The sequence below is a fragment of the Triplophysa dalaica genome, chromosome 9 (genome assembly GCF_015846415.1).
Source record: "Triplophysa dalaica isolate WHDGS20190420 chromosome 9, ASM1584641v1, whole genome shotgun sequence".
Taxonomy (NCBI): domain Eukaryota; kingdom Metazoa; phylum Chordata; class Actinopteri; order Cypriniformes; family Nemacheilidae; genus Triplophysa; species Triplophysa dalaica.
The window spans coordinates 776181-800674 of NC_079550.1; the positions used below are offsets into that span (position 1 = coordinate 776181).

General features: G+C 41.0%; 2 protein-coding genes across 4 annotated transcripts; one reads left to right on the forward strand and one right to left on the reverse strand.

Annotated features, from left to right (window-relative positions):
• The first annotated feature begins 438 nt into the window (after positions 1-438).
• gfm1 (G elongation factor, mitochondrial 1) lies at positions 439-19825 on the forward strand. Its single transcript, XM_056756232.1, has 18 exons — positions 439-595; positions 2117-2269; positions 2358-2490; positions 2715-2919; positions 5411-5527; positions 5604-5754; positions 5837-5991; positions 6115-6199; positions 6277-6414; positions 6500-6601; positions 6707-6763; positions 6840-6977; positions 12748-12830; positions 17477-17639; positions 17724-17868; positions 18138-18298; positions 18901-18954; positions 19401-19825. The coding sequence occupies exons 1-18, from the start codon at positions 527-529 to the stop codon at positions 19530-19532; spliced, it is 2241 nt and encodes a 746-aa protein (XP_056612210.1). The 5' UTR covers positions 439-526; the 3' UTR covers positions 19533-19825.
• Positions 14135-21637, reverse strand: lxn (latexin). Of its 3 annotated transcripts, none has more exons than XM_056756235.1 (7): positions 21324-21637; positions 15842-15991; positions 15662-15724; positions 14810-14994; positions 14603-14735; positions 14465-14527; positions 14135-14331 (listed from the first exon to the last, which is right to left on the reverse strand). In XM_056756235.1, exons 1-7 carry the CDS (start codon positions 21483-21485, stop codon positions 14188-14190), a joined length of 900 nt encoding a protein of 299 aa, XP_056612213.1. In that variant the 5' UTR covers positions 21486-21637; the 3' UTR covers positions 14135-14187. The 3 variants fall into 3 exon arrangements, with proteins under 3 accessions (XP_056612213.1, XP_056612212.1, XP_056612214.1); XM_056756234.1 differs by having other exon boundaries at positions 14603-14739; positions 14814-14994; positions 21324-21624; XM_056756236.1 differs by lacking the exon at positions 21324-21637 and adding an exon at positions 16098-16268 and having other exon boundaries at positions 14603-14739; positions 14814-14994.
• Between the last annotated feature and the right edge of the window lie 2857 nt (positions 21638-24494).

The window sequence follows — 24494 nt, forward strand, 5'->3', positions numbered from 1 at the left end:
ACAAACAACTATTGTTGACCTCTACAAACAGAATCACGTGACCTCGAGACCCTGACCTCGAGTCACATCAGTGAGGAGTGAAATTATTCACTATATGGCATTAATAAATAATAATAATTAAACACTTAGAAACATATTTTAAGTATTGTTTTTTTTGTCATCAGATTTATGTTTCTTAGAGAGTAACTTTATAGAGTGTTAAATAAAACCCGAAATATATATAATACATGTTAAGTGCACTCGTTTAATTAAATTATATGTTACAGGCTTATTCAATTAAAGATAATCGAAAACCATCAATGTGACTGAATTAATGTTGAATTTTTCTCTATTTACAAAAAGGACACACATGGACGCATTGGGCGGTAACGAGGTGACGTAAAGAAAATCGCGTTTATCACGTGTGCTTTGATTGTCCCTCGCGACTCACTGTTGAAGCGGAAGTGTTTCTCCGGCAGCCGGTCAGAGCTTGACATTCAGCCCATGTGTACGTAACATCATCACACGTTTTAGTGTATCTGTCAGAATGAGCCTCCTGAGAGCAACATCAGCTTTAACTCGAATACACAAACCGACAAACATCGCGCTTACACAGGTGCGTGTGTGTGTGTGTGTATGTGTACTCTCTCTATATCACTATCATCATGTTCTTCTCTCTCTCTTAAGTTTCTGTTTAATTAAAGTGTGCTTCATTGGCATGACAAAATATAAATTCGTTTTGCCAAAGCACTTGCAACTGTGCTTCGTACAAATAGTGCAAGTATGTGTACAAACGAAATGAAAGATAATTAAAATATAAAATAACATTATATGTATGTAGTGCAACTAAAGCGGTTTGTAATTATATGAAAACAGAAATGCATTATAATCTAATCAAAGATTTACGAAAGCAGAATTATAAGCATATTAAAGGATATAATAATCTAATGTTATTTAGAAATATTTGAAACAGCAGGTCAGGTCAGATTGATTGTTTTCTCCTTTGTTGTGACAGGCACACATATTATGTGGCAGTCCTTGTATTCTCCTAACAGATACGCCAGTTTCTCATCTTTTGACAGATTTTCAAATGCTTGTGTATGGACTTGATTTTCCACAAAACATTGTCCGTATATCCGTGTATTTTGTGCATTCTGTGAGGAAGTGGAGTTGTGTCTCAGGTGTGTTGAGATGACAGTGTGGACAGTCTCTGGTCCTGTGGCAGTCATGTTTGTGTGTGTCTGCCGGTCTCTAAAGTGACTTTATGTCCACTGAGTCTGCATCTCATCAACATGGCTTTTAGTTTTTAATCTGTCACTGTTTACAGATATTCTGCCATTCTCTTTAGGGCCAATTAAAAATTGCATTTCACTTTGTTGTTTTGTTTGGGTTTCCCAGTGAGTGATATAATTTTGTTTCATTTGTGTTGTGATTGTGTTGAGTTTGATTTTGTCAGTGTTGTTGTGGTTGAGAGCATCAGTAGATGTTAGGGCTGAAACTTCAGGTCTGAAGCTCTGGATCAGCTGACAGAGAGGATTCATTTCTTTGCTCATCTCGTGGTGTTTCAGGACTTTATAATGATATTAGTGAGGGTCACTGTGTTCAACATGTTTCCACAATCTGAATGCCTTTTTTTCTATCTTTATGATGAGTGGATATTTGCCTAATTCTGCTCTGCATGCATTGTTTGTTGTGTGCCGGTGAGGTTGTAAGATATTTTTACAGAGTTCTGTATGCAGGCTCTCAATTGGATGGTTTTCCCATGTAGTAAAATCTTAAATTGGATTTGTCAGCTGACCCTTCACTTCCATAGAGGGCAAGCGCTTCAATCACTGATTCTAATATTTTCAGCCAAATTGTAATTGGATTTTCTATAGGACACCTTTGATGGCATAGAAGAAGGCCCTACGTGCTTTATCTCTCAGTTCATTCACCGTATGATTAAAGTTTCCTGTGGATGTGATTTTTAAACCCAGGTCATGTAGTCTGGTGTGTGTGTTATGGGGAACATGTGTGTCTGGATCGTTTCTGAAAAGTGATTATTTTAGTTTTACTGTGGTTTTACCAGGTCTGACAGTATTGTTCTAGCAGGTTCAGTCGTAAGTCATGTTCTGTCTCCATCTCTCTGTTGTGTCAGGTGTTGATCAGCAGCTGCCGGTCGTGTTCAAATGGAGTCACACCGAACGAACGTATCCGGAACATTGGGGTCTCGGCTCACATTGACTCCGGGAAGACCACGCTGACAGAGAGAGTTCTCTACTACACAGGCCGGATAGCAGAGATGCACGAGGTGAGCGAGCGCTCTCAGACAGCCTTGCTTCAAGGCCTACGAGAGCAACACGACAATGAAAGCAACAGAAGTGTGTGTGTGTTGTCAGGTGAAAGGGAAAGACGGGGTGGGGGCTATCATGGACTCTATGGAGCTGGAGAGACAGAGAGGGATCACCATCCAGTCTGCCGCCACATACACCTTGTGGAAACATCATAACATTAACATCATCGACACACCAGGTGTGTATTCACTGATCATTAGTACAGAACAGTGAACACAACACGCTGCTGACTGATGTTCACTACTCTGGCCCACAATACAATACAGTGCAGTGGAATGAATGGAACGGTTTGACCTATCAATCATTTTGTATACGTATATAAGAGATGATAACTAGCCAAATGTCAAGAGGTTATGTGACTCTGATGTAGCATTTGTGTTGTGTGTGATGTGTGTTCCTCAGGTCACGTGGACTTCACCATCGAAGTGGAGCGAGCTCTGCGTGTGCTGGACGGAGCCGTGCTGGTTCTGTGTGCGGTCGGAGGTGTGCAGTGTCAAACCATGACTGTGAACCGACAGATGAAACGCTACAGCGTGCCCTCCCTTACCTTCATCAATAAACTGGACCGCATGGGTGCCAATCCCAGCCGAGCCCTACAGCAGCTCAGGTCACACACACACACGCAGTATTATTTGAAGAAACTGAAACAAAATGAAAATACTTTTTTATCTTTAAATGCTAAAATCGGGTCTCTTGTGCATCTGCCAACTCAGAAAACGTAAAAAATGACAAACATTAACCTTTTTTATGTGACCCTATCTCTGCAAGTCTGTTAGAAAACGAAGACTTCAGAAATCACTCTCTTAATGACGTAAACAGTCGTTCTTATTATAATATTTCCTCCCCTTGTTCTGAACGTGTCCACCCATTGCGGTGCCGCCATTTTTGTCTTTCGCATGTGTGAAGTTTCAACACCATGGCAAAAGTAGCAAAGCTTACACAGACCAACACAGAACAATGTTCCCAGGCTCACGGGAGACAAGAGAGCAATGGATTTATTTAGTTTTCAATGGAAATCATCCACACTGAACGAGTCAAAGCTGCAAATAAAGACCGTATTTTTTAACCTGTGTAAAATGTTTTACATTTACATTTAGTCATTTAGCAGACGCTTTTATCCAAAGCGACTTACAGGTGGGGTAGGCAATAGAAGCAATTGGGACAGCATAAGTACAACAAAAGCATAAGTGCAATCAAAAAAAAGAGGGCTGGTCTCATATAACCCAACACAGTATACAGAACCATTCATTTTTTTTTTTTTTTTTTTAAGAGTAGAGAAGAAAATAGAGTTAGAACAGATCAGTCAGGTGTTGACGGAAGAGATGTGTTTTCAGGCGTTTCTTAAAGATGGCTACAGAATCTACAGATCTTGTAGCAGCAGGCAGATCATTCCACATAGGTGGAACAGATCCGGAGAAGGTGCGCGATAGAGATTTTTTTCCTTTTTGGGATGGTACCACAAGACGCTGTTCGTTTGCAGAGCGTAGGGATCTGGCGGGTACATATGTCTGCAGTAGCGAGTGAAGATAAGGTGGTGCCGAACCAGTGGTGGTCTTGTAAGCCAAGAGAAAAGACGTTGAGCCTACCTTGTGTTCTTTTCTTAATGTAACTCATTGCTTTTCTGTGTTGACCATTTAACAATAAGAAGAATTTATAAATATCAACATGTCATTTTAAAACCAACAAATATTCTATAATAATTACCCAGCAACAGGAACTTAATATATGATGTGACTTCCTGGCTGTTGCTGATCTTTTACGTCTTTAAGCTGGATGAATCACATTTTAACATTTGTTTCCACAAACTTGATTTTGATTTGTGTCCAGTTATGCAGGCAGACTCACATTTAAGCATAGCGTGACGCTTTCATTCAAATTTGATTAAGAGTTGTTTCGAGAAATAAAAGCTTGAAGAGGGACAGACGAAATATAGGATCATTTTTTATTAGAATTTAATGTGATTGGATTGACGGTGAAGAATGAAAGGGAAATATTGCGTGAGCTTTTTTTGAGAGTACCAGGTGTCGCTCATGCTCTGATTAACCCAGTGTTCTGGATCGGATGTAAACCGCCAGAGAGAGAGAGTGGAGGTGTGAGTATGACCTTAAACACGATTGTTTTTTTAATGTTTTCGCTGCTTTGCGTTAATCACAAAGACAATTTGACCAATTTGAGTCAATGACAACATTAAAGATTACGGAATCGAAAAGGAGTCGGCGAGAGTCGATTGCCCATCCCTAGATTTGTTGTAAAACTAGAAAAAAATCAACCCTTTAAGTTAAGCCCCTAACATATTTAATTTCGAAATAAGTAAATAATAGGGGCATATCGCTATTTCAACCGAACCTAACGAACTGCGATACACCTCGCACAGAGAAACTCATGGCGTACTGCGAAACCTCCACTTCCCTGGCCTTTATTTTATCTGTCGAAGCATAAGATAAACAGCAATGTCTTTTTATCTAGAACTTGCACCACATGGACCAGAAAGAGCACAAAGGTGTGTGGATACAATCGTCAGTAAAATAAGCTTCTTGAACAGCTTCTCGAAGAGATTTCTCATTAATGTGATAAACGTTAAATAAGGTATTGCAAATTAGTATTGTTGTACTGTGGCAGACAGCACGATGCAAATTGAAAATGCTCTGCAATGATGGCGTGACGCATCATTTGGCCTTATATCACAAAGGCAATTTGATAAAATAGTAGGAAGAACACTTTTGATAACCAAATAACATTGTTGTTATTTTTGTTATTAAAATTATTAAGTTAAAAGTGAATCTAATGTTCTTTAGCATGACTGGTGCAATGCCAGGACCCTAGAACCTTATAATTGGTGTACAGTAACACTGTATAGATCCTCTATACATTGCTGAGCAAAACTACTCCATAGTGTTATACGACCGGAAATGAGTCTGCGGACACTGGTCTTGCAAAAGCTCACCGGCGACATTTATTTTGTTTAACTAGCTCATTAAGCAACGAGAAGGATTTGGCACAATGGTGGAAAAGCGCTCCACAATTGAAGTCAGAGATGCATTTGCACTGTGAACTGAATTATAAGCTCATGTGTTTTTCCATTTGTGTTGTTTGCGCAGGACTAAACTCAATCATAACGCCGCCTTTGTCAATATTCCCATCGGTCTGGAGGGAAACCTGCGTGGGATTGTGGATCTGATCCAGGAGCGCAGCATCTTCTTTGAAGGCCCTTTCGGGTAAAGCGTCTTTGCTCTTCAGAATGTTGGTGAATGCGATGTGAAAGCGATGTTGTGACGTCTTTGTCTTGTGAAGTCAGAGCATTCGCTACGATGAGATCCCAACGGACATGCGAGCGGAGGCGGTGGACAGGCGTCAGGAGCTGGTGGAGTGTGTGGCTAACGCAGATGAAAAGCTTGGAGAGATGTTTCTGGAAGAGAAAGTTCCCAGCGTGGACGAGCTAAAGGTGTGAGCGTGAGTCCAAGTAGACTTTGCAAGTATGCTGTCGGCCCGTGTCGTTGAGTCTTTCTCTATCTGCGTGTGTTCAGGCGGCTGTACGCCGGGCGACGGTCCAGCGAATGTTCACTCCTGTGCTGGTGGGCAGCGCTCTGAAGAATAAAGGAGTCCAGCCTCTGCTGGATGCTGTGCTGGACTATCTGCCCAACCCCAGCGAGGTGAAGAACTACGCAATTCTCAACGACCAGTGAGTACACAACGCGTTCTCCATGACATCACAAACTCAGAAAATTTAATCAGAAGAATGCTTCTGTTACGTGTTTCTCCTCATCTGTGTGCGTACGAATTTGAACGCGTATATCTCATACAGGGACACAAATGACGGCACAAAAATTCAGATGGACTCGTCCAGAGACGCTACGCAAGCGTTTGTCGGTTTGGCTTTTAAACTGGAGGTGAGTTCCAGACTGTACGAATGTTTTTGTTTTCCTCAAACGCACCTTGACTTTGTGTCTTTGCCCCTCACGTTCAGGCGGGTCGATTCGGTCAGTTGACGTACGTGCGGGTGTATCAGGGATGTTTGAAGAAAACTGAATATATCTACAACACCCGCACGGGTAAAAGGGTCCGAGTTCCGAGGCTGGTGAGACTTCACGCTGATCAGTTGGAGGTTTGTGTTCATGCTGAAGAGTTGCACTGTTGTGTTGTGTTGCGGCCATCAGCGATTGAATGTGAACTGTGTTGTTGATCTTCAGGATGTCGAGGAGGTGTACGCGGGAGATATCTGTGCTCTATTTGGCATTGAATGTGCCAGTGGAGATACATTTACTGCTCGCAGTAACGCCAACCTCTCCATGGTACATGAAGAAACCACACACACACACACACACACACACGCACACACACACACACACACACACACTGATGTTCACATGAAATATGATGATGGTGTTTATTCACAGGAATCCATTCATATTCCTGATCCTGTCATCTCTATGTCCATGAGACCTTCTAACAAGGTACTGAAGCACGTCACATGTCGTTGTGTTTGTGTACTGTTGGATATTCAGTCACGGGTGATCTTCCCTCTCGCAGAATGACACAGATAAGTTCTCGAAGGGAATCAATCGTTTCACCAGAGAAGACCCCACCTTCAGAGTCCAGTATGACCCTGAGAGTCAGGAGACCATCATCTCCGGCATGGGAGAACTACACCTGGAGATCTACTCGCAGGTACGCACAACATGCTTCACCACAAAAACATTTCACCTGACGCACTCCTCCATGCAAAATGTAAAAGTGGTTATTTTGCTTAAAGTGGATGCAACACGCGCAGTTTCTGCCAATCTCATTGTAGAAAAGCTCAATAAAAGGAAGGAAGGAGGCGGAAACCGGAAGACATTAATTTTTTTTAAAATATAAGTAATAACAGCATGCGACCCCTCAAGGCCGACCGCCGGCGAACAAAACAAATCACAACAAAAGATACTAAAGTAGAACAAACACTCTTCCCACCCATCAAAAAGTCGTCGAAAAGATGTCGAAAAGACGTCAGTGCCAGACATCCAAACAAGCCGAAATGTGGTTGAAAAGTGAAAGGTGAAACGACGTCTTTTTCGGGTCTTTGAGAAGACGTCTTTTTCGGGTTGTTGAAAGACGTCTATAAAAAGTTTTGTCTTTTTCCAGACTTGAATTTAACTTAATTTTAAGCATAAAATCATTTATATGCATTCAATATTATATTATATTTCTCAAAAAAAGACAACTGACTAAAAGTACTACGAAACATTTATTGTCAGTTACATAACATACAAATAATCGAAACATTTGAATAACAAAATGTAATAAGAACACTTTAGTTTGCACGGTGCCCGCTATACCGCCAGATCGCCCAGGGGCCGTGTCGTCTCCCATGGCTTTGACTATGATGTGGTCGGTGGCCTTGCTGTTTCACATTTTGACTGCATCTGCAATGACAAAGAAAAACACATTTGTTCTCAGTTTGTTACTCAAAAGGAATAATTAATTTGTTGTAAAGATGGTTCAGTTCGCATATAGCCTAAATGAAATGCCTCGATTCACAGTTAAGGAATGTACGGCGCCTTCCGTACAATAACATTGGACCCGGAAAAGGTATTTTACATTATACGACAGCGGCCTTTATCATACGGTTCAGATGTAAACAGCACATAAAAGACAGTAAACCATGTGTGAGCAGTTATTGCAGTAGCCATTTAACGGAAAAGACAGTCCGTCAACTGTTCTGTGAAAGCGTGAAAGAAACTCTCCTCAGACTGTCTGTGTCCTTATTCGATGATTATTACTATGATTATTATACTTTCCTCATAGTATGTAATTTTCTTTTGTTGTAAGCTTATGATACAGGATGAGTTTAAATAAAACCGTTAAGTCAAAAGCTTTTACCTCAGATAAACGGCTGTAGTGTGGTCCACTCAGAAGTGAGTCGGTGGGTCACAGACCACAGTTTATATTCCAGGTCTCGCGGGGTTGGAACGCGCATGCAAGCAAGCAAGAAGTACTATTTTAATATATTGTTTATACATGACATTTTTAATGTGTATCTATGGAAACATACCTTGCGTTGTACTACCTTATGACAAAAAAAGTAGATAGATTAGAAAAAATTTGCAGTGCGGCTCAATGAGCCTGACTATAGTGGTGTGTGTGGCTCTTTGCTAAAAAGGACACTTTCAAAAAATACTTAAATTGCTCTTTTCCGCACACTAAATTAAGTTGTATTCTAAAAATTCTGCTTTAGTATTTAAGCCTCCTCAGACACAAACTCTTAAGTTGAAATCGTTGCTATAGTAACAGTTCCGCTCTATCTAGAAGTCATAGTTGATGTAGCGGAGCTTTCCTGCTCCGGGAGAAGTTATAGTTCACACTTCCTGTTTATTGATTTATGTGCTTTTAACATACTATTCATGTAGGCATATTTAAAATGTATTTAATTACCACCTGTAACTAAGTGCTAACTAAATAAAAATGTATATTTCATATTCGTAGTGTCTTAAAACAGGGCCGGCCCAGCCTGTATTTGTGCCCTAGACAAGATTTTAGATTGGCTGAGTACACTTATGTTTTTAAGATTATATTAAGTAGTAATACATTTAATACAAATTGTATAATTACTAAAAAGTATACAAATTAAATATGAGATTAAAAATCTTACCTGTTTCCCTTTTTTTCAATGAGATGTGCAGTGAAGAACCTTCTCATCCAATGATCTTTTTCTTCAATGGACTAAAAATTTACTTGTTGCAGAATGAAAGCATTGGTTTTGAAATTTGAAATGAACTTTAAGATCAAGTTTTAATTTTCTCAAATCCACTGCAATCGTGGCCATGTCACAAACCTTATTAAAAATATCTTCCTTTGTGTTAAACAGAACAAAGACATTAACACAGGTTTGGGACAATTAGTAAATTATGACAGAATCATCATTTTTGGATCAACTATTCTGAATTTGCCTCAAAGAAGCTAATTTTGTAGTTTCATCTAAACATAGAACCCAGTTTATTGTAAAGTTCCATTAATGTGCAGCAACTGAAGATTCAGGAGTTTGCTTTGGGATGAGAAAAGATCATTTTTGTGCTTTGGTCAACGACTTTGTCAATATTGATTGACAATGATTATTGTCATTGTCAACATTAATGCTTGTCTTTGGCGCTGTAAAAGCTGTAATTTTGTATAACAAAAACCGGAAAAAACTAATGCACTCTGTAAATAGCGGAGAACGGTTGCGTGATAAATAAGGGAAACTCTCACGAATGCAACATTATGAGCAACTATTAACAACAAATCGACCAACCTTAAGAAACGTCTGAAAGGTTTGTGCATCATGAAGAAGCGGCGAAAACACTTTATAAAAATGAATTAGCAGCCACAACATTATTTTTATGGATATTTTATATTGAATATTACGGCTTCCATTATAAGCATATCGGCTCATAATATAAATATTTGTGTTCTTTAGCCACATTGTTGAACTAGTTAAATTATATCTTAAGAAATAGTCGCAACACACGTTTTTATCAAGAAACTACTGCAAATGTGATTTTCTTTTCATATCAATATCAGTAATATATGTGGTCCGAAACAGGCCTCCGATCTAGGATTTTGACCAAATCAGACTATTTTTGGACTAAAGTTGGACGAAATTTAGACGGACCAAAAAAAGACAAATTTTCGACGTCGATCTTTGGGCTAATTTCGACCAAATTTCGTCGGACCAAAAAAAGACCAAATTTCGGCGTCGATTTTTGGGCTAAAAGACGGCCAGGACGGGCCGACTTGATTTAGCCCAAAAACAGACGTCCAAATGACGTCTAGTGCTGGGTGGGTTGTACAGTGGACGACGCAAATTGATGGACGTGCTCTTCCTCTCGCTCTCCTTCTGGTTTATGTGTGCACATTCACTGTTCCGGGGGAAATCGTCCATAAGAGGAAAATAAGCACCTTTGTTTCGTCAAAGTTATCCATGGTTGAAAAAAACTTGTATAAAAGCTGAGGGAGTGTATTTTGCATAGAAATACTACATTATATGCCCAACCGAGTTCAGTTTTCAATACTTAACAGTAAGTAGAGTAGCCTACATATGTAACAGCATCATGTTTTTTATTTTATGTTGTTGCAGTCCGCACCGAGTAACCAGGGCTCTAGACTTGGTCCAAAATGTTCGCAAATGAAATAATTTTTTATAACATGCGAGGTAAAATTTCACAGGGTCGCATTGGTGTAAAACGAACTTTTTCCCGGCAAACATTTATTTGAAAATGTAATGCGTTTCATGAGTGGTCAATGACACACTTGTGATAAGTGTAGGAAAGAGCGAGCAGAGAGATTGTGCACTCCCTCTGTCTCCAAACTAAAGTGTTTGTTTTACTTCATTTAGTGTTGCGCAGACCGATCGCCATAAAAGCATCGTGGGACAGAGTCCTCCATATGCTTTTACACACTTTCACATATTGATGTCATATTTCGTTCTGCGCTGCGCTTTATGAAGTCGAACATGTCGGTTTCTGAACTCTCTCTCAGAGGCGTAGGAATGGGGCAGGCAATTGCCTGGGGCCCCCGCTTTTGAGGGACCCCCTGATGACTGCTGTTTGAAACAGTCAGAAATTGTCATCTGAATAAAACACTCAACAACATTTTGCCAAGCCCCTTTGCTGGGCCCTCTCTCCTGCTACACATGCTATGATATCCGCGAAACACATGACAACAGCGGCAGACTTCCGCTCCGCCTCGTCTTTATTCAGCAAGCTCTTCAATCCACGGCCTCGCAGTTCAGAGTGAACTTCAGAAGAAGAGAATACGGTGCGTGTATTTACTGCTATTTGCTATTCTGCATATGTGCAGTTCCTTCTTATAAAGGCAGTTTACATAATGTGAATCACGCTGGGGCAATACAGTACAGTTTCCCATCTACTGTAAAGTTTGTCTCATTAACACATTATACGGTTGTCGACCTGCGAATAATGTGCTTCACATCCATGAGGGCATACTTTAGAAGACGATCCTGATGCTATTTCCATTTGGATTTAAAACATTTAATTCTGTATGTGGCATTCGATGAACTCAACGTCTTGCACAGAAGTGATGGACAGCACTCGTATAAAGTGCTTATCAGAGTCTATGGCAAAGAAAGAAAAAAATTCCTTACTGATAAATATTAAATATATATATATATATATATATATATATATATATATATATATAAATATTTACCCAGCAGATTGTGACATTTATTAGAGGGATTTGTGCTTAGGATGTCTCTTTGAATAATAACATTTGTTAAACTTAATGTGAAAGGGATGATACAGATGTATTTATTAAGATAATACATTTGTGAAGACTAATAGAAAAGTGTAAAACAAAATTGATGCTAACCATACCTTTTTAGGTGGATTTCTAATTTTTCCATGTATTTGTTAACTTATATCTTTTGTGATGTCTTAAGAGCTGTCTAAAACCGACAGCACATCAATGTCTGCAAACGTCCGATTTGTGACACAATGACTCATTTGAACATTTGATTTATTTTGTTGAAACAACTCCTATATCAAACACTGAACTCAGGAGACTCACTGACTGAACCCAACAAATCAGTCACTCAAAACACATCAGAACACAAGCATGCTAAGACTATTTAACAAGAGTGGTTAGTAAGATTTAGTATTTAAAGTTTATTTATGACAATGTGTAGTAAAGTAATAATTTAGTTCTGAGTCACTTTTAAGTTTTGAGCTAGCTAATTAGATTTAATTTAATCTGGTAAAAATAATGAAGGCCTGTGAAAAAGTACAGCTTTTTGCAAAGTGGTCAAAAAGGAGGATTGTGAAGAGTGACAGGTTATATTTGTGTCATTTCATAGCCAATATATAACTTGAATATAAAACAAAATAATAACAACTGTATAAAATAACAAATAGAAAGTTTCTTTGCATTTATTTTGGATTTATTGGGCACCACTATTTTAATAGACAGAGTGACATATAAACAGAAAGATTCATCAAGTGAGGTCATTATGACTACTATAAAAAGGGTTCGATCAAATTGTAAGCTAGTGCGACCAACTGAAAAAGGGGAACGGAGTCTAGAGCCCTGTTCACTCACTGTCATCATCACCCATTCTCTTTCATCCATTTCATCTTCTGCTAAATAAACTCTTACGCATCTTAAAAGTCCTAACAATTTCTGATGTTAAGAGCTCTTTTAAGCGTTAAGATGCTGTGTGAATAACTTTTATTTTTACTAGGATCTTCTGGTCAATTCTAAGGTGAAATGTCTATATTGTCATGGTTATTGTCATTAGAGCTGGATTGTGACACATTACAGATGGACACAACACATGCGATGCCCTGAATTTCTCATTGTTTTTTTGTCTTGTTTAAGATCTGACGAGTTTATGATGTGATGTTTGTGTGTAAGACCCTCACATAAGTCACTAACATGGTGATGATGTTTTGCTGTTGTGTTGTAGAGGATGGAGAGAGAATATAACTGTCCGTGTGTGATGGGGAAACCAAAGGTGGCTTTCAGAGAAACTGTGACCAATGCTGTGACGTAAGTCTAAAACACACTTTTTTTTTGTCTTTGTGCGAGGTAATGTACATGAAATGAGCGAGTTGGAGGCGAGTGAAACCAAACAGACTCATCTGTGTAGGCATCTCTGAACCAGCCTTGATAAATGCTTCTTAAATAAAATAGTGGGCCTGTATTCACCAAACTTCTCAAGGCTAAAAGTAGCTCCTAACTTATCGATTTAGGGGAAACTCTTTAATATAATGGGCGTGTCAGTCCTAATTTTAGGACTCCTAAAGTATTTCACAAAGCATTTTAGCACTTAAACTAGCACCTAAATCTGTGAATGTTGGGAGTAGTGAAGAGGACTAAGACTAACTCACATCAACCCAAAAATGGCTGTTACACCGGCAGTCTGCCTTGAAACCTAAACATTTTAGAAAAATTTCATAACATAACATCTGCTACCGGTTTGCCAGACAGGCAAGATGCTTACAATTAGCTGAACATATACTTTATTTGAACATATTGTTTATTTGCAAAGGCAGACAACTCCTTTTTATTTTACATTTCAAAAATCAAGTATGTCTTTTGTTATCATGTGTTTGTCTTTAGTTTTTTTATTGTTATTTAATAAAAAAACTAACTGCAGTATGATTGATTAATTAGTAACTTAAACTATTTAAAAATAAGATTATAAAATATAGGCTATGACTACATTTTTATTTTAAGATCTTAATTAAATTATGTCATTTAAAGATGATACCCCATTCTATAACATTTCTCTGATTAAATGACGGACAGAGACCAATCCTCTATCAGCCAATCACTGTGGTCATAGTCAATAAGCTTGCTGAAATCATCCATAGCAACAAGGTCAACACCAGCCTTTCTCTGAGCTTAAGATGTGTTTCTGTTCCTAAGTAAAAGATACTCTCAGCAGCGCCATGAAGAGGTTTGAGGAAACTGTTCACTAAAATCTTTGACTGCTGTTAAGGGGAACTCTTAGTGCCAAGATAAATGTTTCGTGAATATGAGCCCCGAAAATTAAAATAAGAATTTACACAGGGCTCAAAAACAATGGTATAGGCACAGAAACTGGGTCATTAGATCATCAAGACATGAAAGATATTTATTTGCGGTTTCTTTTTCAAATGTTCAGCATGGGCCCAAAAGGATGAAGTATAAGGTAGAAGTAAAAAAAACCCAGAAGAATCCAGGTAACCATTAGACAATGGAGCTAAGTGCACTGTCACTTTAAACAGAAAGTGTTTACCTGAACAAATAACCACCTATGAATTAAAACACAAGCACACACTGATAAAGAGCACTCACACACAGCACTCTGAGGCCTGAACTCTTTATTGCTCCATGACCTTAGCACACACAGTGTTTTATATCAGTTTAAAGCGGATGATGATGACACGGGTTCAGTGCTCTTGGGCGGCATGGCGTGAGGGCATTTGGGCTGCAATTCAGTCTCCATCACTCTGACTCCTTCATTTGGAGACCATGACATCGACAGCTTCCAATGAATGATCTCCTGAAACACACGCACATCAGTCATGAAAGCCCGTTTCTTAAAACCACTAAATAAAACCCACACAAATGTGACGGAACAGATTATGACGTCATACAGGTTTGTTTCAGGCCGTCTGTGATGATGCATGTGTTACCTGTGAGGGCATGTCGTGAAGCAGAACGTGATATTTCAACATCAGCTGCTCCTCAAGGTTCGCCTGCAATACATCAGGTCAAAGGTCACGCGTGCCGATCAGTGTGCGCACCACCGTGCCGCATGTGGTGCAGCTCACCTGTTGTGCGACGCTGGCCACCTGTGCCATGTTGAACTCTGTGTTCTCGGTGGATTCTCTCAGCATGATGAAGGATGAGGCCACGCGTGCCAGATGCCAGAAGGGCTTCATCTCTTCAGTCATGTTACCGTAGCTGTCTGAGGAGAGAGAGAAATGCATGTGAAGCTCACGGCGCTCTATCTGTGTGTGATGTGTTTGGGAATTAACTTGCCTGGAATGTTGTGTGCGGTGACGGCATGCTCGGCCTCGCTGTACTTGCGGTAGAAAGCTGTTTCTTCAGCTGTGCAGTTGATGTGCTGTAGAGCCTCACAGCTGCACTGAACCTCGGGTGGGGCGGCCTCATCTCGCCGTGGGAAGAAAACCTCGGCCGAACATCTGAAGGCCGCTGAACCCTGACATATTCAACAATACACGTGACCAGCAAAAGTTTGAATTCTTACTGTAGTAAAGCGCAGTCAAATAATTTCTACAGACTGTAGTGTTATTTCAGATTTATTCGTATTTTAAATTTTCTGTCGTTTGATATATATTTTTACACATTTATTTAAATTTTCTATGTATTTAAATTAGTTGAATAGTTGAAAAGCTCAAGTATATAAATGAACACAGTCTGGGTGTCACTCAGCTCTCTATACAGTAGGTGTGTGGTGTAACACATGACTGCTTAATATAAAAACTCTTTTTCTGTGACATATCCATTGCATAACTTATCTGAACGCTACCTTTAGACGCTTACTAGACTGTTCTCTATCTACTAATATTTGGTCATATAAAAATATTATACGCATCTTAACTTTCTTTCACAAACTGTCAGGATTTCCAGTTGTAAAGTGTCAATTTGTTTCAGAAGATGTTCACTGGAGGGGCGTTTGCATTATTTTAATGATGGATGTTTGTACTTTTTGGAGATTTTGTTTCAAATATTTGTTTGCGCTCAAGTCAGTCGGTCACATACATCTGAGATAACAGGAGGGAGCGTAAATGTTGAGAGAATTAATTTTGGGTGAACTGTCGCTTTAAGAAGATTCAAACGGTGATGAAAGTGCAGAACACACAAACCTCACTGGCCCAGTCGACCACAGAGAAGTCCAGATAGTACTTCCTGCCTCCTCCTGCAACTTCCTGTTAGCAGAAAACTTTACTGAGCAGTACACAGTACAGTAAACTACACACTTCTGAGCTGCAGACACTGGCTTACAGTAAAGTAACGTTACACACTTGTTCGCACATGAAACTCACCTGCGCTCGAGCCTCGTGCACCTGCTGCAGTCCGAACACTTTGAAGGGCGAGCCATGTCGCGTGTTGATATAATGCAGGGCCACTTGAGCCGCACGACGGGCTGGGAAATGAGTGGGCACCAGATTCCCTGTGGACATTTCAGCTTCCGCCTGTGCGTGACAGATAAAACACAGAATACAGACGGATGAGAAATAAAATGATGTTGCTATTGACTTTGACCCGCTCTCTGAACGTGACATCACTGTATAAACAAACCCAGAAGGCGTTCGGTTCGACTTTTTGCGGCGCTGCGCTCAAAGATCGCCGTATGACATCATAGTATCGCGTGAGCACAGCCTTCCAAACGCTCACGCGATACTTGAATGTCACACTGTGACCGCAGCGCCGCATGACATCGACACTCCTCTTCACATGCTTCTTTTGCGCTCGTGATTTTCTACACTTCCCGTCCGCGCATCACCGCGCCCTCTCTTAAAGGGACAGCAACGCTTTTCCTTTGAGCAGCTTACTTGCAACAGTTTGTTTTGGTACTTCACAACGCTTTCTGCTACCATGACTAATACCAAAAACGGAAAAGTTATAAAACAGTTCTCATATAGTATTTTAGCAGATATGACATTAACCTCCCTTACGAAAATCAACCATGGTTTTACTTTGGCCGAAGGAGAAAAATACCTGGTTTTGCCAATTGTAATAAAAATCCCAAAACATAGTCAAGTTACTGTACTTTTACTATAAAAACATGGTTAATCATCGCAAGGTGTATAAAGTGCACGTGTGTGTGTCTCTGCATGTCCAGTTTATATAGAGTAAAGGCTTTATTATCAATTCTGCCACATGTACAGTACATACATATAGAGGATTGAAATTGCGTTACTATCAGACCCATGGTGCATACAAAATAACACATAACAAATATATGTATTAAAAAATACAGATAAATACAGATTATTATATACATGTATAATACAACAATTTTTTGAAGGGATATTCGAAAAACATATAATATACATATGAATTACAATAGCTCTCTATCCTGCCTCATCAAAATATGAGGTGTATGGTGTACAATATATTTTTGGCTCAAAATTTTGTTTTGACTACAGCATGGCGAGGAATAGGAAAATTATTGTAATATACAAAAAGCATAGAAATACTATACAACAAGAAATAAACAGACCATTGGTCTGTTTGAAAACTGGATTCTGATTGGCTGGAAGTTGTGCATTAAATGGGACAGTTCACCCATAAATGAATATTCCGTCATCATTCACTCTATGATAGTCAATGGGGGTTGCTTCAAATCGGTTTGCTTACTGACATTCTAACAAATATCTTCTTTTGTGTTTTGCAGAATGAAATTGATACAGGTTTGAAACAACCTTTGGGGAATTAAACGATGACAGAATTTTTTATTTTTGGGTGAACTGTCCCTTTAATGGACGGGTAGTTCCATTCAGTTTGATCAATGTTTGAAATTAACTGACAGAAATCAATTCACCTGTCATTTTCCCGTCTGATCACAAATGACCCTGTAAATGTCAATAACAGCTTTCACTCCTGCATTAAAATCCTTTAACGCAAGGCTAGCTGTGGATTATCCCTTACTGATAATATTATTGTTGTTGTTGCAGGTTTGACTTCACACATAAGAAGCAGTCGGGTGGCTCCGGACAGTACGGCAAAGTGACGGGGGTTCTGGAACCGCTGGATACCGACACTAACACAAAACTGGAGTTTAAGGACCGGACCATTGGTACAAACATCCCCAAGCAGTTTATTCCCGCTGTGGAGAGGGTAAGAGCACATTGATACGCATGCTTGTGTGCTTGTGCCTGATGTCGCTCACGGTCTCTCTCTCCGGCTGTGTTTGTCTGTCAGGGGTTCAGAGAAGCCTGCGAGAAGGGTCCTTTGACGGCACACAAGATATCTGGAGTGCGCTTTGTGCTGGACGACGGCGCTCATCACATGGTGGATTCCAATGAAATCTCTTTCATTCGTGCAGGAGAGGGCGCTCTCAAACAGGGTATGAAAATATTTCATCATCTACTCGCCCTCTTGTCGTTTTAAACCGGTGTTATTTCTTTCTTCTGCAGAACACAAAAGGTAGGTAGGTAACCAAAGCAAAAACATTGAAGCTCATGCATTTCGCAAAATGTCTTAAGAAAGAGTCATGTACAGGTTTTAAAATATAAGAGTGGGAATAAAGGATGATTAAACTATCCCTTTAAGAGAGCAGATCACTATCCCCGTTTTTCTCCTCTCGCTTATTTTTTATGATATCTGTATCTTCAGCTATGGAGAAAGCCAATGTTGTTATTTTGGAGCCAGTGATGTCCGTGGAGATCGTTGCCCCTAATGAATTCCAGGGGTCAGTTATTGCCGGGGTCAATCGTCGTCATGGTGTCATTACAGGACAGGACGGAGCGGAGGGATACTTCACACTGTATGCTGATGTGAGTCACACCATTACATTTACTTCGACCATGTCAGAAGCGATGATGTACTTCAGCTAAAATCTCAGCCAGCTAAGTCACTTGCGCTCTCTAGAGCAGAAGTGATTTTTTACTGATAGGTTTAGCATGGAAACATTCATGTTTCATTGAAGCGACAGCACTACAGCTGAGCATTGTTGAGCGCCTCTGTGCTCAAGCCTGAAGGTTTTGTTTTATATTTGTGAATGCAGCTTCAAACGGATAGCTTGAAGCCCCTCTCCTTTTTGATTGTCGATGTATGACTTAATGTTTGGATCATTTGACTCACATCATTGACTGAAATCCGATGTGCATCATGAAGCGAACGAGCAAAAAACGGCATTGTTCACTAAAGATGCTATGTGCGTCGAAAGTATCAGAGTTGGCTGACTATTGAATGCAGAAGAGAGTGTGAATTTAATGGATTTAAGAGTACGCTAAAATAACACAAACTATTCTGATGTGCGTTTTAATGTATCACAGAGACTTGTTTTGGTAAGATTCATCAAGAGATGGCATTGTTGATATCAAAAGCACATATATGACTGACACATGTATTGATCGATGTCTGTTTGTTTCATTAGATTCCTCTGAATGACATGTTTGGATACTCAACAGAGCTGCGCTCCTGCACAGAGGTAACACATGCAGCTTTACACTTACTGCTGCTATAGAAACCACTTCAAATGTTACATCACTCATGTTCCCATCAAGTCATTGGCTTATTGCCATGAACTCAGTCAAAGAAGCTTGGATAGTGTTAATGAGAGAATAGAAAAGAATATCTTTTATCAAAGCGTACAAAAAGCAAACGTGTGTGGTTAGTTAGTTTTTGAAGCAAGGTAGCTGGTCATTTGCAGCTACTAAACTTGTCATGTGCTGGCTTAAACTAGTCCCAAGTTTAAAGCGGTTTAAAACCATCTTAATCCGGATTAGGACCATCTTAAACCAGCTCAGGACCAGCAACCATACTTCAAAACCTAACTAACCATCATGTGCTGTTTTTTTCAACAGTGTTAACATTAAGACACTTAATGTTCACCAATCAAATTGGTTGTAAAATTCTCCTTCATGTGTTGTTTAGGGTAAAGGCGAGTACACTATGGACTACAGCAGATATCAACCATGTCTAGCGTCTGTACAGGAGGAACTCATTAACAGATACCTGGAGGCAACAGGACAGCTGCCCGCTAAGAAGAACAAATGGAAGAACTGAACCATCACATCGATCACTATCCAAGAACATTTAAAACATGCCAATTTATTTCAAATCATTTTTGTAAATGTATCTGTTCAAAAGATTGAGTTTGGTTATTGTAAATGTATTTGTACAGCATATGTTTGCAAGAGTGGTAATTATGGTAAAATAAAAAGTCAAAATGATATAAATATTTAAAATGAATAAAAAATGTTTAAGTATACTTGTTAGTACATACTAGTATAAGTAAACTTTTAAGTGAACTATTTGAATACTGAACTGTCTAGACTAAATAAACACAGTTTATTTTATTGAAGAACACTTTTATGTCACAATAGTACACTCTGACAAGTGGACAACTACACTGTTACAAGAAGTGCCTGAGATGTATCTCTAAACTAGATTAAAGGTACAATACAAGTATACTTGTGTTAAAAAGGCACAAATAAACCACGTTGTACACCAGAACACGCTGGCCTTCAGCGTCAACCACTTGCGCCTCAACGCCCTCCAGTGTCGGCGCCTCAACGCCCTCCAGTGTCGGCGCCTCAACGCCCTCCAGTGTCGACCCCTCGCGCCTCAACGGCCTCCAGTGTCGACCCCTCGCGCCTCAACGGCCTCCAGTGTCGACCCCTCGCGCCTCAACGGCCTCCAGTGTCGACCCCTCGCGCCTCAACGGCCTCCAGTGTCGACCCCTCGCGCCTCAACGGCCTCCAGTGTCGACCCCTCGCGCCTCAACGGCCTCCAGTGTCGACCCCTCGCGCCTCAACGGCCTCCAGTGTCGACCCCTCGCGCCTCAACGGCCTCAATCTTCGACCCCTCGCGCCTCAACGGCCTCAATCTTCGACCCCTCGCGCCTCAACGGCCTCAATCTTCGACCCCTCGCGCCTCAACGGCCTCCAGTGTCGACCCCTCGCGCCTCAACGGCCTCCAGTGTCGACCCCTCGCGCCTCAACGGCCACCAGTGTCGACCCCTCGCGCCTCAACGGCCTCCAGTGTCGACCCCTCGCGCCTCAACGGCCTCCAGTGTCGACCCCTCGCGCCTCAACGGCCTCCAGTGTCGACCCCTCGCGCCTCAACGGCCTCCAGTGTCGACCCCTCGCGCCTCAACGGCCACCAGTGTCGACCCCTCGCGCCTCAACGGCCACCAGTGTCGACCCCTCGCGCCTCAACGGCCTCCAGTGTCGACCCCTCGCGCCTCAACGGCCTCCAGTGTCGACCCCTCGCGCCTCAACGGCCTCCAGTGTCGACCCCTCGCGCCTCAACGGCCTCCAGTGTCGACCCCTCGCGCCTCAACGGCCTCCAGTGTCGACCCCTCGCGCCTCAACGGCCTCCAGTGTCGACCCCTCGCGCCTCAACGGCCTCCAGTGTCGACCCCTCGCGCCTCAACGGCCTCCAGTGTCGACCCCTCGCGCCTCAACGGCCTCCAGTGTCGACCCCTCGCGCCTCAACGGCCTCCAGTGTCGACCCCTCGCGCCTCAACGGCCTCAATCTTCGACCCCTCGCGCCTCAACGGCCTCAATCTTCGACCCCTCGCGCCTCAACGGCCTCAATCTTCGACCCCTCGCGCCTCAACGGCCTCAATCTTCGACCCCTCGCGCCTCAACAACCTCCATGGTCATGCCCTTACAGCTCAGTGTTGACCCCTTACACATCAATTGTATCCAGCATCAACTCCTCATGGGCCTCCAGTGTTTACACCTCGCACCTAAACTGCCTCCATCGTCAACCCTCACACCTCAGCGACATCCAGCATTGAGTCTAACTTTGAGAATCAAGTTAGTTTATACTCTGTAAAGGGAGGTTTACCTCAGATGATTGAGTTGTGTAGAGACAGTTGTCCACAGGATCTGCAGAGTCGCAGCAGGACAGCAGATGTTTCTGAGAAACTGGCAGAGCTGGGCAGAGCTGAACCAAAGAGAAAACCAACAAAGCGGAACTGAACATTTTACTGATCCACAGTATTAACATTTCTAAAGATGAGGTTGCGCTGGACTGTGAGGTTTCTCTGAAGAATCCTGTTGTTTATGTAGCATGCTTGTGAGTCGCTTAAATGCGTCACAAACATTAACCATTTAACCAATCAGGGGCTTCTGTGCTGCTAGCGTATATAAACCAAGTGGTTACCAAGTGCCTCTGTGGCGTGCGTCATGGTAGAAACCCCGCCCCTTTATGCTCTAGTCCGGAGGAGGTATGTGTTTGTAGCCAGTTGGCTGCCTCGTTTTTGTTGGGTTAGTGAATTTCTTGCTTTTAATGTGTTGCAGTGTGATGCTGGGCACATTGTGTTCTACACGACAACGGCGCTCACGGCGGTGTGTCTTTAAAGCGTTCGTTTACACGGTGTTTTGGTCTAATAAGTGTGCCGGTGGGTTGAGACGTAACGTTAGTGTTTGTAGTGTGTAAGTTCAATGCTGTTTGTTGTTGAAGTCCGGTGTCAATGTAAGCTTCATGCTCATTACAGCTGTGTGCCGTCAAGACGTCCATCCGGTCAGCATTGATGGTGTTAATGTGGCCAAAGTCGCAGCGATTTCTGTAGCTGTTTTAAAGGCTAAAACAGTTATTGTGTGAGCCTTGCGACTTTGAGCGTTACGTCGTCGTCGAGTCCGCTTGGAAAGTCTAATTTTAACCTAGAAGGGTTTTTAGTTTAATGTTTTGTATGCTGTGTGCTAATAGAGAATGCGCGATGTCAGTCAAAGCAGCGCGTCGCCTCTGTTCAGGGCTACTCTTGATCATTTATTTCACCCAAAAATGAAAATTCTGTCTTCATTTACTCACCCTCGAGTTGTTTCCGGAGAAAGACATTTAAAAAATGCTTATAAGTGTATAACAAAAGTGTTCTTTGGGCAACGTTTGACTACCATTGTAGCCTTTCTCTTTAATTACGGCCTATTATGCAAGTGATTATTTTCCCGTTTTTATATATTTTTTTCTAATTGTTGTTGTTTTATTGTCACTACTGTAGAACCATATGTAAAAACCATTGTTAAGTGAAAGTGACCTATTTGTAAGATATGGTGATCCATACCCGAAATGCGACCTATAGATTTAACCCATCCATTGAGTAGTGCACACACGTACACCCGGAGCAATGGGCAGCTATCACTGCAGCGCCCGGGGAGCAAGTAGGGGTAAGATGCCTTGCACAAGTTACCTGCCGGACCTGAGAATCAAACCGGCACTTTCTGGTCAGGAGGCCGACTCTCTAGCCATTAGGCCATAAGTGCCATGTATTGAGATGATGAACTGTGATGTTGCTCATTTAGTCATTTCATGATCCTGTGTTTGTTTACCCAAAAATAAAAATTATTTTGTCATTTACTCACCCTCAAGTTGTTGCAAACCTGTATACATCTCTTTGTTCTGTCAAACACAAAGAAAGATATTTGTAAGAATGTTAGAAATTTTCAGTTCTGTGACATGATCCATTACCATAGTAGGACAAAAACATTGTCTTTTTCTGTTCTGTTGAATAAAAAGTGAGATATTTTGAAGAATTTAGGAACATAAACAGTTCAGGGTTTTTCCTACTATAGCAGTCAATGCTGTCACAGAATGGAACATTGTTCTAATGAACACTGAAAGATATTTGGAAGAATGTTAGCGATGTTCCATTCTGTGACCGCATTGACTGCTATAGTAGGAAAAATTAAATGGTAGTCAAAGGTGACCCTGTACTGTTGGTGTTCCTAAATTCTTCAAAAAAGCTCCCTTCTTTTTTCAACAGAACAAAAAACGAAAAAATGTTTTTGTCCTACTATGATAAGAATAAAAACCTTTTGTACTGTTACTCACGCCTCATGGCTTTTGTTTTAATGGATCTAACTTGTGTGTTTTCCCCATTCATCTGGGATGGCCGCCATGCTATATTCATAAATCTGAGGGTTTGTTGAATAACAGCTGTGGGGATGAGCAGTGACATGAAGCATTCCAGAGGCCTGCTGTTCTCTCTCCACATCTGACCCAACCGCTCAAAAGAAATATGTGCTTGTTTCAACACGCGCTTAGAACTTTTTTGAAGTTTGTCTAGACCTTTATTGTTCAAGAAAAAAACATCACGTCACAGAATGAGAATATGTGTATAACTCTGTTTTGTCAAATAGAATCTAGAGATCGAGAGAGTTTTGCTAAAGTATCTTTGGTTAATCTTTTGTCTATTACAGTAAAAAAGTCCTAACCTCATGATTTTTATATTAATTTTGAACAGAGTTACAGAAAGAATGACACTATATAATTCTATATAATGTTGATAATACAATAATACTACATGAATATGTGCAACAGCCTCATGCTGCGCTGAGACTGTTCAAACTGCACCTTGACGGCCTCACTCACCTCGTTTCCATCGTTTGTTTTTATCGTGTTGTCATCTGCTCTAATGCATCTGTCAATTGTTTCGGACTTCATGAGATGATTTGATTCATTGGTGGACAGAAAAAGTGCCTAAACAAACTTGATTGCTCGGCACAGTGTTGTGTTGTGTGAGCATGCAGTGTTTTTAACTCAAGTGTATGCTTATTTGTCAGAATAAGATCAAGTGTACTAATACAAACAGTACCACCATATAAAGAGATCAGTGTTTATTTACATTTTGTACAATAATTATGAGCGTCTGCTAGTCCCTGGTGGACCGGTTTGCTTACCCAGAAACCACCCTTTGGTGCTCCTGAACGCAGGCCCTCTTGGCGCGTATACCTCCGCTTACAACTGGTTCCGAGACTAGCTTTAGCACACCTTTTCCCACAGCGAGCCTCGTTGCAAAGGTCCTGTGCAGGGTAAGGGAAGAGGAGCATCGAGTTCTGCAAGGGGTGCCTTACTGGCAGTGTTGGGCAAGATACTCTGAAAAGGTAAATCAGAACTAGTTATTACATATTCAATAGTGTAATTAGATTACTGTACCAACTACTCTCTCCAAAAAGTATTTAATTACTTTCTATATCCTACATCAACCTTGATTAGTAATGTGATTCAAGGACATGAAGC

Excerpts from the sequence above, each read along its gene's own strand:
- lxn (XM_056756235.1), bottom strand. The coding sequence starts at position 21,485 with ATGTTAATACTGTGGATCAGTAAAATGTTCAGTTCCGCTTTGTTGGTT. Across the intron at positions 14,736-14,809 it reads GCACACAACATTCCAGGCAA|CTACGGTAACATGACTGAAG; the intron begins GTTAATTCCCAA and ends CTCCTCAGACAG. Across the intron at positions 14,528-14,602 it reads TGGCCAGCGTCGCACAACAG|GCGAACCTTGAGGAGCAGCT; the intron begins GTGAGCTGCACC and ends GATGTATTGCAG.
- gfm1 (XM_056756232.1), top strand. The coding sequence starts at position 527 with ATGAGCCTCCTGAGAGCAACATCAGCTTTAACTCGAATACACAAACCG. Across the intron at positions 2,920-5,410 it reads CGAGCCCTACAGCAGCTCAG|GACTAAACTCAATCATAACG; the intron begins GTCACACACACA and ends TTGTTTGCGCAG. Across the intron at positions 18,955-19,400 it reads AGCTGCGCTCCTGCACAGAG|GGTAAAGGCGAGTACACTAT; the intron begins GTAACACATGCA and ends TGTGTTGTTTAG.